This window comes from Lipotes vexillifer, unplaced genomic scaffold (genome assembly GCF_000442215.2).
Source record: "Lipotes vexillifer unplaced genomic scaffold, Lipotes_vexillifer_v1.1 scaffold297, whole genome shotgun sequence".
NCBI classification, from domain to species: Eukaryota; Metazoa; Chordata; class Mammalia; order Artiodactyla; family Lipotidae; genus Lipotes; species Lipotes vexillifer.
In genome coordinates this window covers 1,751,625-1,768,891 of record NW_006772098.1, presented here as the reverse complement: position 1 = coordinate 1,768,891, position 17,267 = coordinate 1,751,625, and the positions used below count along the sequence as shown (strand labels likewise).

The following is a 17,267-nucleotide window of genomic DNA, read 5'->3' as shown; positions in this document are numbered from 1 at the left end:
AAAAAAAAAAAAAAAAAAAAAAAAAAAGGAGTGGACTTGCCTGACATACCAGTGGTTAAGACTCCAGGCTTCCACTCAGGGGGTGCAGGTTCGATCCCTGGTTGGGGAACTAAGATCCCCTATGCCACACAGCATGGAAAAACAAAAAAAAACAAAACAACAACAACAACCCAGCAAGTGATTTTGTGTGTATCAACAAATTGATTCTAAACTTTAAATGAAAAGGCAACAGATCCAAAGAACAGAATACTGAAGAACAAAGTTGGAGGAGTGACACTATCCAACTTCAAAAACTTACTATAAAGTTACAGTAATCGGGGCTTCCCTGGTGGCGCAGTGGTTGAGAATCTGCCTGCTAATGCAGGGGACACGGGTTCGAGCCCTGGTCTGGGAGTATCCCACATGCCGCAGAGCAACTAGGCCCATGAGCCACAACTACTGAGCCTGCGTGTCTGGAGCCTGTGCTCCGCAACAAGAGAGGCCGTGATAGTGAGAGACCCATGCACTGCAATGAAGAGTGGCCCCCGCTTGCCACAACTAGAGAAAGCCCTCGCACAGAAACGAAGACCCAACAGAGCAAAAATAAATAAATAAAATTAATAAACTCCTACCCCCAACATCTTCCAAAAAAAAAAAAAGAAAGAAAGAAAACCACAGCTTAAAAAAAAAAAAAGTTACAGTAATCAAGACAGTATGGTATTGGCAAAGAACAGAAAAACAGATCAATGGAACATAACAGAGATCCCAGAAATAGGCCCACACAAATGCAGTCAACTGATTTTTGGCAAAGAAACAAAGGCAATTCAATGGAGAAAGGTTAGTCTTTTCAACAAATAGTGCTAGAAAAACTGTACATTCACATGCAAGAAAAATTAATTTAGACACAGACTCAATTCAAAATGGATCATAGATTTAAATATAAGAGGCAAAACTATGAAATTTCTAGAAAATAACATAGGAAACAGTCCAGGTTACATTGGGTTTGAAGATGACTTTTAGGCACAACAACAAAAGCACAATCCACGAAAGAAAAGTTCAACTTCATTAAAATTCAAAACTTCTGCTCTGCAAAAGACACTGTTAAGAAAATGAAAATATAAACCACAGACTGAGAAAAACATCTTTGCAAAACACATATCTGATGAAGAACTTGTGTCAAAGACATACAAAAAACTCTTAAAACTCAACAATAAGGAAGCAAATGATCCCCCCATTTAAAAATAGGTAAAAGATCTGAACAAATACCTCACCAAAGATATACAGATGGCAAATAAACATATGAGAGGATGCTCAACATTATATATCATTAGGGAAGCACAAATTAAAACAATGAGATAAAATTTAATTTAATTTTAAAAATGATATAACACTATGCACCTTTTAGAATATCTTAAATCCAAAATTCTGACATCAAATGCTGACAAAGATGTAGAGCACCACAAATTCTCATGCTCGTTTCTAGTAAAAATGCAAAATGATACAGTCCCTGTGCAAGACAGCTTGGCAATTTCTTACAAAACTAAACATACTTTTACTATATGATCGAGCAATTGTACTCCTTAGTATCTACCCAAATGAACTGAAAAACTTCTGTCTGTAGAAACACCTTTGTTTATAGTAGCTTTATTCATAATTGCAAAAACTTCGAAGCAACGTAGATGTCTTTCAACAGATGAATAGATAAACTATGGTACATCCATACAACAGATTACTATTCAAAAATAAAAATAAATGAGCTATAAAAGCATAAAAAGACATGTAGAAACCTTAAATGCGTATTGCTAAGTAAAAGAAAGACTGCATAATCTCAAATATATGATATTCTCGAAAAGGCAATATTCTAGAGACAACAAAAAGATTAGTGGTTACCAGGGATTCAGTGGATGGAGGGAGAGATGAATAGGTAGAATATGGGATTTTCAGGGCAGTGAAACTATTCTGTATGATACTGTAATGGTGAATACATGACATTATGCATTTGTCACAATCCATAGAACTGTATGACACAAAGATTGAACCCAATGTAAACTACGGACTTTAGTTAATAATAATGTATAAATACTGGCTTATCAGTTTTAACCAATGTACCACGCTAATGCAAAATTTAACAGAGGAAATTTTGTGCGAGGAGTGGGATGGAAAATGGGCATATGGAAACTCTGTACGTTCTGCTCAATTTTTCTATGAACCTAAAACTTCTCTAAAACAAGAGTTCATTAATTATGAAATGAAGCAACATCAAGATTAAATGATAGTACAAAAAACAGAATGAAATTCAAAGGTAGCTTTTGTCTTATTGATTAGGCTATGGAATCTAATAGAATTTAGGGAATGAGAAGGGAAGAAGAGAATAAAATTTCACTGGAGAAGATGAAAAAGGGTACTTTTAAGAGAAAAAGAGTATACAAGTGAACAGGCAGTACTGAGAAAGGGTAGACATATACCAGTGGAGCCCAGGGACTGAGACAACTGCCATGGGAAAAGAAACTGAGGAATTTGCAAAAGGGTTTTCTCCACATTGTACAATGTAACCCTGTCCTCTGCTTCCCTTAAAAATACGAGTAAAATTTCTACTATTATATTTTATTATTTTAGAACTTGGTTTTGTGATTGGACAATGTGTTCCACTGGCCTATAAGTGGGCACAGAGACTTCTGTTTTTGTCCATGATGGCTCATCAGGGACCAGAGTTACCTTTTCACTTTAAACCAATTAAAAAGTGGACAAAATATATAAAACAGCAATATTCAGACACTGGAAAACAGAAGGTGCAATGCAGTAATTCCTCACAGAAGGAAAACAAAGGATGGTCTATGATGACCCCAGCTTACTGCCTGGAGTTTCCAGGCCACAGCATAAGGAAGGGAAACCCAGACAAAGTTTAATGGTTTCCATGAGTTCAGAGACAAAGTTTAGAGTCTGGGAGGCCAAAGCAGCTAGAATTCACAGGGCACAGTATTAGACGGAAGACAGCTGCACAGATTGAGGGAGAGAGAGCTGCACAGATGTGCAGAGGGTTCCCCCTGATGCAGAGAGAGGCTTTTACTATCTACTCCAAAGCTCTAGACACCTTTCTACCCCACCTAGTCAGGCAAGGCTGCCTCAGATCAGAAGCCTCTATAGGTCTTGGGAGTAATGTAGAATGTATAGCTACCCTTCATTTAAACATAGCAACGTTAGGGTTTAAAGCTGAATTTGAAAGAGGGAAGGATTTCCATCAACTTTTTTCAACCAAATCTTATTTTCTACTTCTAAAAATATATTCCACAGCAAACATTACATGATTGTTTCAAAATTCTCTCCAGTATTAAGACATAAGCAAGGCAGTTTCTCCTTTCTGTTGACAAGTAGTCAGAAGTTTGAATTCTAGAAGTTTGAGTTCTAGCAGCTCTTTATATTCACGAACTGATAGGTACTCAGCTGCAGTCAAACCACCAGTATATATGAGATAACCTATAATTCATAGTAACAAGACGTGCAAATGACCTCTTAAATTTATCACTGCTCCACCTCAAAGGCCTACCACCTCTGAAACATTTTGTAGCATATTTTGTAGCATTTTGTAGCATATTCTCATCACAATAAAAAATTCTCCATTCCTAGTAATAACATGTTACTCTTTAAAAATGAGTCTATTTTTGGTAGCAAGTAGCTAACTAGGAATTTCATATTTGCTTGATCGCCAACTGTATGGCTCCAAAGTCCAGGGAATTTATGTTGTAACTTCATAATTATTACTCTAAACTATAGAAAATTATAGAAATTAATACACTCAACAGAAGTTATTAATACAAAGATGCTTAATGAGTGGAAACTTACGTGGCTCAGTCGCAGAAACACCTGTAATTTCTTCAGTTGAGTGTGTTTTTATAAATTCTGAAATAACAATGAATTTGTCATGAGTTTCAATATGAATTATATTTATTAACTGAGTTTAAATTTTATCGTTTTTATTTTAATAACTCATTCAAGAGAACAAAAATTTTAAGAAAAACAACTGAGCTGTCTACAACTGCAGACCCTCCCAATCAGGCAACAAAGTGTAACATCTAAAAAAATGTGTGTAACAACTGAGTGATACGAACTCATCATTTTCTCAACAAAACTTGTTTTTCCTCTTATATTCTCCTAGTTAATGTTACCATCATCTAATCTCCCCTCCTTTCATATCCAATCACCATGTTTTGCCAATTTTATCCAGTAAATATTTCTCAAATCTTCCCCTTTTACTCTCTTTATTTGTGCTCTAATATAGGCACTTATCACACATTTAAGGTACAGCAGTAACTTCCATCTCCTACTCCCAATCCCCAAATCTAGCTTCTCAATGTGGCCAGAATAATCTCTCTAAATTCAACATGTCACTTCCCTAGAAAAAATCTTCAACGATTCCCTATTATATATAGGGGAAAAAAGAAAGTATTCCTAAAGCATTTAATCCCTCTGCCTAGGCTCTTTCTTATCTTACCCCTACCTATTACTTCACACTTTATAACCATTACAGTGGTATTTCCCTATTTATGCTGTTTCTCATGCTATACCTTCTTCTTAAAGTACCAAATATCTCCCATCTTCGCTTGACAAAGTCCTATTCATCCTTTAAGGTTGCATAAAACCTAAATGACTCCCTCAGGTTGAACAAGCTGGCTTTCTATGGACTCACTGCAAATTACACATACCTTTATCATGCATTACACTATATTAAAATGATACATAATGTGCTGTATCCTTACTATGTTGTGGATTTTGAGGGTAACAACCAAGTGTTATTCATTTTATACACTCCCAGAATCTGGAACATAATAAAAACTTTTATTGAAAATATCAACTCCTATTGAATATCTTTGAATTTATCATTGTATAATTTTTTTTTTTTTTTTTTCTTCCCGGAACGCGGGCCTCTCACTGTTGTGGCCTCTCCCGCTGCGGAGCACAGGCTCCAGACGTGCAGGCTCCGCGGCATGTGGGATCCTCCCGGACCGGGGCACGAACCTGTATCCCCTGCATTGGCAGGCGGACTCTCAACCACTGCGCCACCAGGAAAGCCCTATCATTGTATAATTTTTATGGCTATAAATTTTAAAATTTTAAGTCTCAAAATATTGGTGCATTTAGGAAACCCTATAAAGGCTGGACTTGTATAAAATATTATCACCTTCAATTTTCTGCTGTACAGTTTCATAAGTTTGCACTTCTTCTGGTGGAATTTCACTATCCCTGTTAAGATTTCAATAAATAAAACATATTTATTATCAAAGATTAAGCATTTAAATTACACTTAAGAACTAGAATATATGCTCTAGACATATGCAGTTTGTAAAATAAAATATAACATGTTCTTTAACCTTTACTCACAGACATTAAGGCAAATTATCTAGTAGCAAGAAAACAAGTAAAAAAGTCAAACTATGTAATTCTATGAATTGTGTGTATTCCATGAACATAATTAGGTATACCAACAACAACATAAACAAAAATAATAAAACTGTATTTGGTAGAAGCATGAGATTTCTTTTTACCAATGTATTATTAATGGTGTAATCAATTGTTAAGAGCACAAGTTCTAGAGTCAAATTGCTTGGCTCAAAACCTGCTGTAAATTACCCACTTACTAAATATGTGGCCTTCGGTAAGTCACTTAACCTGAGCCTCAGTTTCTTCATCTATAAAAACTGGGGTATTAAAGTACTTATTTCATAAAGTATTATAGTTGTAAGGACCAAAGAACACACATAAAGTTACTAGGAAAATACCTAGCACATATCAGACATTTAAATTTCAGGTATTAATATTAATATATGGCCTGAAATTAATTTCACGCCTCACAACAGATAGCTCAGGTTAATATATCTGAACCTCTGAACCAAGGCTCTATTATGCAGCTCCCACTGAAGCCAACTCAAGTATCACTGCCTTCATTCCTTTAAGTCTAGTCATTGACAGATGGAGAGATCAATAAAGTAACTGCATAAGAAATAGTAGCCCATACTAATTATGGGTACTTTCTATTTTAACACTGTAAAATAAAAGGGTTTTGTGTATGTTTAATGCAAAAAAAAAGGTTGTTTATAAATGTAAAGTTTTACTTGGATAAGTTACTATACTAGATATGGTTAGGGATAGGGGAACAAATGACTTGGAGTTGATTTAATTCAGGTATTCATAAAAATTACTCATTTATTTACTGTTTATTACATGTGATAGGAAATATGTAGACGTGCATGACTGGTTCTGATCTTGAGGAAGTGACAGTCTTTTTAAATTCTTTTCTTTTTTTTTTTTAAACCCCACATTTGTTTGTTTATTTATTTTTTGGCTGTGGTGGGTCTTCGTTTCTGTGCGAGGGATTTCTCTAGTTGTGGTAGGCGGGGGCCACTCTTCATCGCAGTGCGCGGGCCTCTCACTATCGCGGCCTCTCTTGTTGCGGAGCACAGGCTCCAGATGCACAGGCTCAGTAGTTGTGGCTCATGGGCCCAGTTGCTCTGTGGCATGTGGGATCTTCCCAGACCAGGGCTCGAACCCGTGTCCCCTGCATTAGCAGGCAGATTCTCAACCACTGAGCCACCAGGGAAGCCAGAAATGACAGTCTTGACAGGAAAACTTACACGTGAATGATTAAATTAATAGCTTATTAAGTTAAATTGGTAACTAATTATTAATTCATAATAAAATTATTAGGTATATTATTTGATGCCAAACAATAGGGGACAAGAAAGAAGTAACAAAGGAAGAGATCACTGTAGGACTCAACCCCGGCACTACCAACATTTTAGACTGGATAATTCTTTGTTGTGGGGGACTGTCCTGTGCATTTTACAGTGCAGCATCTCTGAGCTCTACCTAGTGCCAGTAGCATTCTCCCACTCCTAGTTGTGACAACCAAAATGTCTACATACAAGCAAGTGTCCTCTGGGGCACAAAGTAACCCCCATTTGAGAATCAATGCTATAAGGGAAGAGCTCTACCGTGGCACTCTATCAACATTACACAGATCCACAAAGGCTTGACAGCAGTCAGACCCAAATCTTAGTAGAATGCCCTGAAATTTCTGCTGGAGAAAGAGAAGATAAGCCTGGTGAAGTCTCCATGAGGCAGTTTTCCATTCCTGTCTTGTGGAAGACTAACACAAGCTCACTTCTCATCTGTCTCCCTAATTTCAGTTGAGCACAGAGCCTTCTACCCCTCTTCTTTACAGCCCAGTTGAAGCCCTCTGTTAAGACTATAAAGCTGCATACAGCAGAAACTAACACAACATTGTAAATCAACTCTACTCCAATAAAAAATAATTAAAAAAAAAACTATAAAGCTGCATGGATGTAGTTTACATTTTGCTCCTTCATGGCAGAGCAACAAATCGCTTGTGTGGCCTGTCATCTGGTCCCTGCTGCTCTGTGTCGTCCTGTGGAACTAGGAACACAGGGAGCTGACACCATGCTGATCTTGCTCTTGCTGTCTGTATAAGTAATTCAACACCATTTGTGCCCACTGTCTCCATACCAGCCTAATATTTGGAAGTATGACAAGCCAATCTCATAGCTGCCACTGTGCTACCACTTTGGGGCTGCCTGACAGATTGCCAATAATGTAAACAAAAGCATGTTTAAAACATAGTTTTTTAAGATACAACAATGAAAGGGGATAGAAAGTACTGAAGAAGTTTAGCGGAATGAATTGGAAAGAATTGGGCAGATTATGAAGTTTATAAAGATTATAACTCAGATCTACTAAGTCAGACATCTCAAAATATGAATTCTGTTCAGGCTGACTTCTTGCTAAGGGAGAAAAGGTCTGATACTCATACAGATATTCATATATTGGTATGACAGTAACACTGAAATTCTCCTGATCCAATCGGTAAATAGCTCTGCCCCATGGTAAATGGGTAAATAGCCAATCAAGTGTCTGCCAACTGCCCTCACCCCTTGACCTTCCCAGGATCCAGCACCTAAAGGAGTAATCTTTAGCACAACAAATGGTATACAGAACCCTGCTTCACTGCTAATATTTATTCTAATAAGTTGGTGCCCACATTATCCTGGTTCTTCATATTTTTGGTATTACCACCAAGAACAAGACAGTATATGCCTGAAGAATATAAATTATATACATGCACACCATTTTTTTTCTAGTACCAAAAAAACTTTAAAAAGGAAACTTTAAAAAGGACTGGAGGGCTTCCCTGGTGGTGCAGTGGTTGAGAGTCCGCCTGCCCATGCAGGGGACAGGGGTTTGTGCCCCGGTCCGGGAAGATCCCACATGCCGCGGAGCGGCTGGGCCCGTGAGCCATGGCCGCTGAGCCTGCGCGTCCGGAGCCTGTGCTCCGCAACGGGAGAGGCTGCAACAGTGAGAGGCCCGCGTACCGCAAAAAAACAAAAAAGGACTGGAAATAATAGCAGGGTAGAACTGTCAAATAAAGAAGGGAATAGACTAAGAAGGGCTGGCACCAAAGCAATGCATAAAAATTACAGCAAACCAAGGAAATAAAGCTATACTAAAGATTCCTGTTAAACTAAGTAAAATAGAATTATACATTTTCCTAAAATATCTGATACCAGAGTAAAATAGTTTCTTGCACTCTACATGGCTGGCTAAGGGTGATTTTATGAATGATTCATTACAAGAGACAGGATATTAGAAATAACTGGGTAACTAAATTGGTTGAACAGAGACAACAGTATTAAAGAGACATCTTACTCCAAATGCATGATTTCAAGTAGGCCTTCAATATCACCAGGTAATCAAAAGATATGTCCCTGTCCATTCACTCTTCCATTTAGTGACTATTACAAATCCTCATCTCTCTTCTCAAAACTCCTAACCTATCCTCACTCTCACCTGATAACCTTTCTTTCACTTCCCTTAGAAGACTAAACCAACCAAAAGAACTTCCACAGGCTTCTACACTACATCTACCCTATATCAGCATCTGCACCCTGATACTCTGCCTTCCTACCTGGTTTCATACATAATTATCCAAGCCCCTATTCCATCTCCACTCACATATTCAAGGATACTGTCCCAGCAATTCCTCTTTGACTCTTTATATCATAAATCTTTTCCAGTGTAATGGGTCATTCCTATTAGCATACAAACATTCTGTTATTTTTCCTAATTTATAAGAGCCTTATTTTGTCCCCACTTCCCTCTAGCTACTATGCTATTTTTTTCCCCCTTTTGCAGCAAAACCACTCCAAAGCATTGTCTATGGTTACTGTCCCCAACTGCCCTCTGTCCAGAGATTTCTCATAACAACTGCTCTTCTCAAGGTCAACAAATAACATCCTTTCTAAATCCACTGGTCAGTTCTCAGTCCTAATCTTCTTGACTGACCCACAGCATCTGACATCATTGACAGTCCCTTTGCATAGTCTTCCTTCTTCATTTATCTTACAGGACAGCACATTTACTGGTTTTCTTTCTGCCTCACTAGGTCACTCCTCATTCCCCTTTGCTAGCCCCTCCTTTTGTCCCAGACTTCTTAATGTTGGAAGGGCCCCAGGGATCAGTTCCTGGTCCTCTCTTCTCAATTTACACTCACTCCCTTCATGATATATCTACCCTTAAGTTCCATTCATATGTAAACGGCATCCCAATTCCTATTTTCAACTTACATCTCTCTCCCGAACACCAAAACATATATGTAATGGCTCCCTCAAATACGCCTAACAACATTTCTGACAACTCAGAATTTCCAATATCTTCAAACCAGAACCCCTAATCTGCCTCCTCAAAACTTGCTTCACCTACAGCCTACCCCAGTGAAGGTAGTATCAATTCCATCCTTCTGGCTGCTCAAGCCAAAAGTCTTGAACTCATTCTTGGCTATTTTTCCTCTCACACGCAATATCCAGTCCATCAGGAGAGTTTACCGACTCCACCTTCAAAGTATGTCCAGAATCTCGGGGCTTCCCTGGTGGCGCAGTGGTTGAGAGTCCTCTTGCCGATGCAGGGGACATGGGTTCGTGCCCTGGTCCGGGAGGATCCCGCATGCCGCAGAGCGGCTGGGCCCGTGGGCCATGGTCGCTGAGCCTGTGCGTCCAGAGCCTGTGTTCCGCAACGGGAGAGGCCACAACAGTGAGAGGCCGGCGTACCGCAAAAAAAAAAAAAAAAGTATGTCCAGAATCTCAAAGCTCACCAACTCCACCACAACCACTACCCTGATCTGAACCACCGTCATCTCTTCCATGGATTACTGCAAAAGTCTCCCAACTAGACTCCCCATTTCTACTCCTGACCCTGTATAGTCTATTTTCAACACGGCAGTCACAAAAAAAAAAAAAAAAAAAAGTATGTCCAGAATCTCAAAGCTCACCAACTCCACCACAACCACTACCCTGATCTGAACCACCGTCATCTCTTCCATGGATTACTGCAAAAGTCTCCCAACTAGACTCCCCATTTCTACTCCTGACCCTGTATAGTCTATTTTCAACACGGCAGTCAGAATGGTCCTTTTGAAACATATGTCAGATCATGTTATGCTCTGCTTAAAACCCTCCCCAATGATAATCAGAATAAAGCCCATTTTTTTTAAAGAAGACCTAAAGAGTCTTCCATTTATTTCCTGTCAGGACCTTTTCAAGTTTGGAATAGTTTGAGATCAGGAACAAGACAAGGATGCCTAATCTAGCCTCTTTTATTCAACATAGTATTGGACATTCTAGCCACAGGAATCAGACACGAATCAGACAGCAATCAGAAATAAAAGGAATCCAAACTGCAAAGGAAGACTTAAAACTGTCACTGACTGCAGATGATATGATACTATACATAGAAAGCTCTAAAGACTCCACCAAGAAAGTATTAGGACTAATAATTAAATTCAGTAAAGTTGCAGAATACAAAATTAATATACAGATATCTGTTGCATTTCTATGCACTAATAAAGCTCTATCAGAAAGAGAACTTAAGAAAACAATCCCACTTGCAATTGCATCAAAACTAATGAAATAGCTAGGAACAAATTTAACTAAGGAGGTGAAAGACCTGTACTATGAAAACTAAGAGTGATGAAAGAAATTTAAGATGACACAAATAAATGGAAAGATGTACCATTCTCATAGATTGGAAGAATTAATGTTGCTAATGTGCCCATAATAATCTAAAGCAATCTATGGATTCACTGCAATTCCTATCAAGGTACCAATGGCATTTTTCACAGAACAAATAATTCTAAAGTTTGTATGGAAACACAAAAAACCCAAAGAGCCAAAGCAATCTTGAGAAAGCTAGCAGTATCACGCTCAGCGATTTCAAACTATGCTACAAAGCTATAGTAATCAAAACAGTATGGTACTGGCATAAAAAGAGACACATAGATCAATGGAACAGAATAGAAAGCCCAGAAATGAACCCATGCTTATATGGTCAATTTTCTACAACAAAGGATGCAAGAATACACAATGGGGAAGAGATAGTCTCTTCAATAAACGGTGTTGGAAAAACTGGACAGCTACATGAAAAAGAATGAAACTAGACCTCTTTCTTATACCATATACAAAAATAAACTCAAAATGGATTAAAGACTTAAATATAAACCCTGAAACCATAAAAATGCTAGAAGAAGCACAGGCAGTAAACTCTTTGACAGTGGTTTTAGTAATATTTTTTTGGATCTCTGTCCCCAGACAAAGGCAACAAAAGCAAAAATAAACGTGTGGAATTATGTCAAACTAAAAAAAAAAAAGCTTTGCAAAACAAAACAAAAAAGCAACCTAATGAATGGGATAAGACATTCGCAAATGATATATCTAGTAAGAGGCTAAAATTCAAAATATACAAAGAACTCATACAATAGCAAAAAAACAATTCCATTAAAAATGGGCAGAGGGCCTGAATAAATACGCTTTCAAAGAAGACATGCAGATGTCCAACAGACACATGAAAAGAGGTTCAACACTGCTAATCATCAGGGAAATGCAAATCAAAAACCACAGTGAGAAGTCACCTCCCAACTCTCAGAATGGTTATCATCCAAAAGACCAAAAAAATAACTGTGGGCAAGGATGTGCAGAAAAGAGAACCTTCATGCACTGTTGATAGAAATGCAAACTGATGTAGCCACTATGGAAAACAGTATGGAGGTTCCTCAAAAAATTAAAAATAGTACTGCCATATGATCTAGTAATTCCACTTCTGGGTATTTTTCCAGAGAAAACAAAAAAACTAATTCAAAAATATATATTCTCCCCAATGTTCATATGTTCATTGCAGCATTATTTACAATAACCAGGATATGAAAGTAACCATCAATAGATGAATGGATAAATAAAATGAGATATATATATATATATATATATATATTCTTAGAACCAGAAAGCAGAAACGGTGGTTGCCAGGGGCTGAGGGGGATTGGGGAAATGCAGTGATGTTGGTCAAAAAGTACAAACTTCCAGTTATAAGTTGAATAAGTTCTAAAGATCTAATGTTTAGAACATTAGCATGGTGTTTACTGTTCATAATACCATTGTATTGTATACCTGAAATTTGCTGAAAGAGTAGATCTGAAGTGTTCTCACCACAAGAAAAAATAACTATGGAGGTGCAAAAAAATCACTGAAGATACTCTATGATGATGATTTATTCATCTATTTAATTTCAAGACAGATAAATATCAAACATGAGTGTCAACAGATAATGGAAGTATTCTTGTAATCATTCATCTGAATCTTCCTCCCACCTACCAAAAAAAGGATTTTCTCAACTAAAAAGTACAAATTTAATCTTTGGAACATATCCCTGTCCCTGTGCAATTTTTAATGATGGTGTTCTTGAACAATGAAATCTTTCACTACACCTTAAATATACTAAGGAAGCTACCTAATCAAACTGAGAGAAGAGTTTATAAGCCAGATATTTCAAAGCCAGCAGTGTCCAATAGAACTTTCAAACAACAGGCACATGTGGCTACTAGGCACTTGAAATGTGGCTAGTGTGACTAAAGAATTGGTTTTTTAATTAAATTTAATTGAACTTTAATTTTCATAGCCACATGTGCCTAGTCCCATTTCAAACTATGAAAAACGCTGACTAGATCTTCTGATTTGATTTAGAAGCTCTATGTATAGTATAAAATCTGAACCATTATATACCTACTCTTACTGTTTAATTCTTTTAACTCTTACATTTTACTTACTTGGGTTTAGATGACATGTCTTTGAAGGTGAATTTAGGCCTTTCTTTAAGGCGACTTTTCAGTTCTTCAAGTTTGTGCACCTGCTTTACTATTTGTGCAATGCTTAAACTGACTGTTTTATCAGGTGCTGGAAACTCTGCTGAAAAAGTTTGATCTTTACTTATCTAAAATAATAAAATTAGCCAGTTACTTAGGAAATACTCATTTTTCTCCCATACCTCAAAGAAATTTCATCATTTCATTTATCATATATAAATAAATGTATTATTCTTATCTATAGCTATAATCACATACTAATATTTCACAATATTAGTGAAATTATATGAGCAATTGCCTAGCAACAGAATTATAGCTAAGTGTTGGCTTTTACATGTCAGAGCTCAAATTCAATCTTCTGTTTATTATTTTAATATATAAGGATTTTAAGTAAGTTAAATAACAATTATAACAGGATCAGTTAAAGGCAATTCAAAATATTTAAAAGAGAACTCTAATCCTTATGATGGGAGGAAGAGCTGAAAAAAGAAAAGTAGTCAAGCCATAGTCTTAGGACATAGCAAATAGAAATTCTAACATTGGGAATTTAAAACAGAGACTTCACTTTAGTAATGGTTACCTGAATGGGATTAAGATATAACAGCAGGAAGTAAGTGCTGGGTAATGTACTGGAAGTCTGAGACTGTGGGATACAGAACAGGTGGAAGGGAAGCTGAAGTTGTATGAATACTCTATGGACAAAGGCAAGATCCCTAATAAGAGGACATCAATCATAAACTGAACCTAAAAAGTGACATAGCAATCAGCTACAATTATCAATTTATTGCCTCTCATCTAAAATCCATTCTTCACTGTCCTGTTTATAGTAGTGGAACTTTTCTATCTTGACAGGCAGCATGATGTTAACTTTTGTCAGCAGAGGGCCCTAGACACTAGAGGAGGAAGAAGCTTTTCTTCCAAGTTCTGTCATCTCTCTGCTTAATCCTAGGGCAGTACACAGTGTAACTAGTAGTACTCACCTCCAGCAACTTTCAACAGCACCACCCCTATGGATGGTTTCCTGGCAAGGTCCCTGGCATGGCACATTACCCACAGGCAGCTTCTCCCAGAACTTTAAGGACTAAACCACAAACATAGCCAAGGTAGAACTAGAATAATTCTCTAATTCCCTAAGGCTATCCTGCTATCTGCTATATTAACAGCATACATAAAATCTTTTCCAAAATAAGGATAGAGACCAGTATTTCTCAAACTGGTGGCAAAGCACGTGAAAATAAAAGTATAAAAAAACATTAACATTAAATTTAAAGAAAACAAATATATAATTTTATGAATAAGCATATATATTATGCATGACTTTTTAAATACAGAAGAAATATTTAAGTTGGTAAGTTTTGTCTTGCCACTTATTTACTATTTTATGTATATTATGGAAAAAATAATAACAATTTTCCATTTTTCAATTTTAGGAGAAAGAATGGGTCAAATTCAGAGTAGACCACATACATGCAGGAGTATTGTATATAAATCACTAAGAAACATTTTAGTCTACCCATGTATTCCTTCTTTACTTAAATCAAGATTATAACCAATTGTTATTAAAAATTTTTAACTTATACCTCAAACTGGTTTTCAAATGAGACAAAATATTAACTTAATTAACAAGAAATGCTACACTTACCTCTTCCATCTGATTGACCTGTCGCTGAAACCACTTTAAATAAAAGAAGGAACAGAAAGGAAACAATATTGACAAGTCAATTTCTGCAGTGAAATAAATGAGTACTGTGTGTGTGTGTGTGTGTGTGTGTGTGTGTGTGTGTGTGTGTGTGTGTGTGTGTGTGTGTATCAAATATTAGTCCTACACCAAACATCATTTTATCTTAGGGTTCAAAATGGGGCTAAGGCAACATGTAACTGAAACTAAAAATTTTTAAATATATATAGCAGCAAGTTTGGGAGTTATTTTTACTTCCTCAAAACTTAGAAAACTCTTTTTCACTTATATGTATTTCTGTATTAAATTTTTGTAGGCAATATATTGAACATACCTTAAAAAGAGATTCCAAAATCTGAAAATAAAGTTTTAATGAAAACATTTAAAAATAAAATTCCTCACAATGTATGATATAATAAAATATTTAATTCAAGTCTCTTGAAATTTTCAATCACCAAAATACACGTTTCTAAAATATAACTATAAATCTATAATCCAATCACAATATTTTTATATTTACAGAGTTTTTAGTACATCTTGCATAGACAACTTAGTTCTAGAAAAGAAAAAGAATCTTCCATTGTTACAGATCTACATTAAAAAAAACCCAAAATAATTAATATGATTTCATATATTTTCTTAATATAGGTAAGAAATAAAATTTAAGTTCTTCTCAGAAGAGCATTATTTTTTTTTATAGAGCTGAGAGTACAATAATGAAAAGCATTATCTTATGAACATTATTTCTTCAATATAACTTTGCTATGCTAAAAGGTCTGAGAATCAAGATATAAAATATTACACTACTTGATTCTTTTTAATGGAAAATGCAAAGAACTGGTTTGGGAGATTATGAGAGAAAATGAATATACAAAACCTATCACATGGTCCAAACTACCAATATTTACTATTTACTAAATGTAATGCTAACCTGATTACATTTGCCACAAAAAACAACCAAATCCACTCTATTACAACCAAATAAAAGTTTTGAATTACATTATTAAAGAAAAATTTTATTACATGCATTCAGGCAGAAGAAAAGTTGCTCAACTGAAAATATCAGGCTAGTCTAAATTTCTCTTCTTTGACACTAACTCTAGATCAACAGTTCAAAAACTGTGACACCACAACCAAAAGCATCAGCATCACCTAAACAACCATATTTGTTAGTAATGCAGATAACTAAGCCCCACCCCAGCCTACTGACTCCAAAGCTCTGGAAGTAGGACCAGTAATTTGTATTTAAACTATCTATCCCTCCAGTTGATTCCTTTGCATGCTAAAGTTTAAGAATCACTGCACTAAGTAATAAGAAAGCATAGGTCTAAGCAAAAAGGGCTGAGACGCTCAAGAAAACATACCACAGCAAATTAATGTCCACATCTGAAGGAAAATATTTTCAGCTGTATAAGGATTTAGAAAGTAATGTCCAATAAGGCATACTACCTTGCAAGAAAGTCATTCTTTCCACTATCTGGAGAGATTCCAAGGTTCTCAAAATCTCCCTTCCTGTCTGGGAACATAATGGGAATCCCTTGTATATATCAATTCATCCACTCATTGCAGTCAGGGTTCTACGATTACTTAAACCACTTAAAGCCTAGAGAACAGTGGCTTTCTTAACTACTGAACCATCAATAACACACCATCAATTATTACTGGTACTGCTGAATGTAGGACATTATTGATAAAAATAAGTGGAATGTGAAAATTGACCAGAAGTGAGGAAAACCAACATTAGACACTTAACACTAAACAGAAAAAAAATTCTATGATACTACGGAGCAACGTCTATAAAGTTCTTGGAGGAAATATTAAACCTCCATTCTAATTTTAAAGATATTATCATTTAAATGTGAAGTCAAAATGAAACTATTTTCAAGAATTCAGAGATTTAGAAACTATTTTACCACACATTTTAACCTAGCAAAACAAAAAGTTAATCTCAGAAAAGTGAACAGAAGAAAAAACTATGAGCAAAGTAACAAGGAAATACCCTACTCTACAAAATTGTTGTTAATGGGGCTGGCATTTAATGTAGCTGTTATAAAAAGCTTCCTAAAGAGAAGATAGATAACATAATGTTTTTTAAAAAAAGGAAAATAATAGTAATATGAAACTGACATACCAGATAGACACAGGGTGTCACAGAAGCCAAGGGAAAGGCACTTCAAGAACAAAATGGTCAGCAATGTCAAATCTGCTGAGGTGTCAAGAAAGATGCACACTTGATTTAACACTATGGGAGGCATTACTATCTTCAGATGGCTAGTTCAGTGGACACTGGGGGCAGAAGACAAACTGAAGTACAGATAAATGGGAGAAATATGAAGTAAGTATAAGAATATTTTTGAAGAGTACTGTGTGGGAAAAGGTAGAGCAATGTTGGGCAGTACTGGAAGGAAATATGCACTC

General features: G+C 36.2%; 1 protein-coding gene across 1 annotated transcript in view; it reads right to left on the bottom strand.

Annotated features, from left to right (window-relative positions):
- The window catches only part of CCDC7 (coiled-coil domain containing 7), a 150,102-nt gene that overhangs the window by 112,242 nt on the left and 20,593 nt on the right, over window positions 1-17,267 (bottom strand). The window contains exons 4-8 of the mRNA XM_007447300.1: window positions 15,184-15,204; window positions 14,814-14,846; window positions 13,136-13,299; window positions 5,156-5,217; window positions 3,820-3,876 (exon numbers count right to left, since the gene is read on the bottom strand). Coding sequence (XP_007447362.1) covers window positions 3,820-3,876; window positions 5,156-5,217; window positions 13,136-13,299; window positions 14,814-14,846; window positions 15,184-15,204 — 337 coding nt within the window. The remainder of the gene's footprint in view (window positions 1-3,819; window positions 3,877-5,155; window positions 5,218-13,135; window positions 13,300-14,813; window positions 14,847-15,183; window positions 15,205-17,267) is intronic.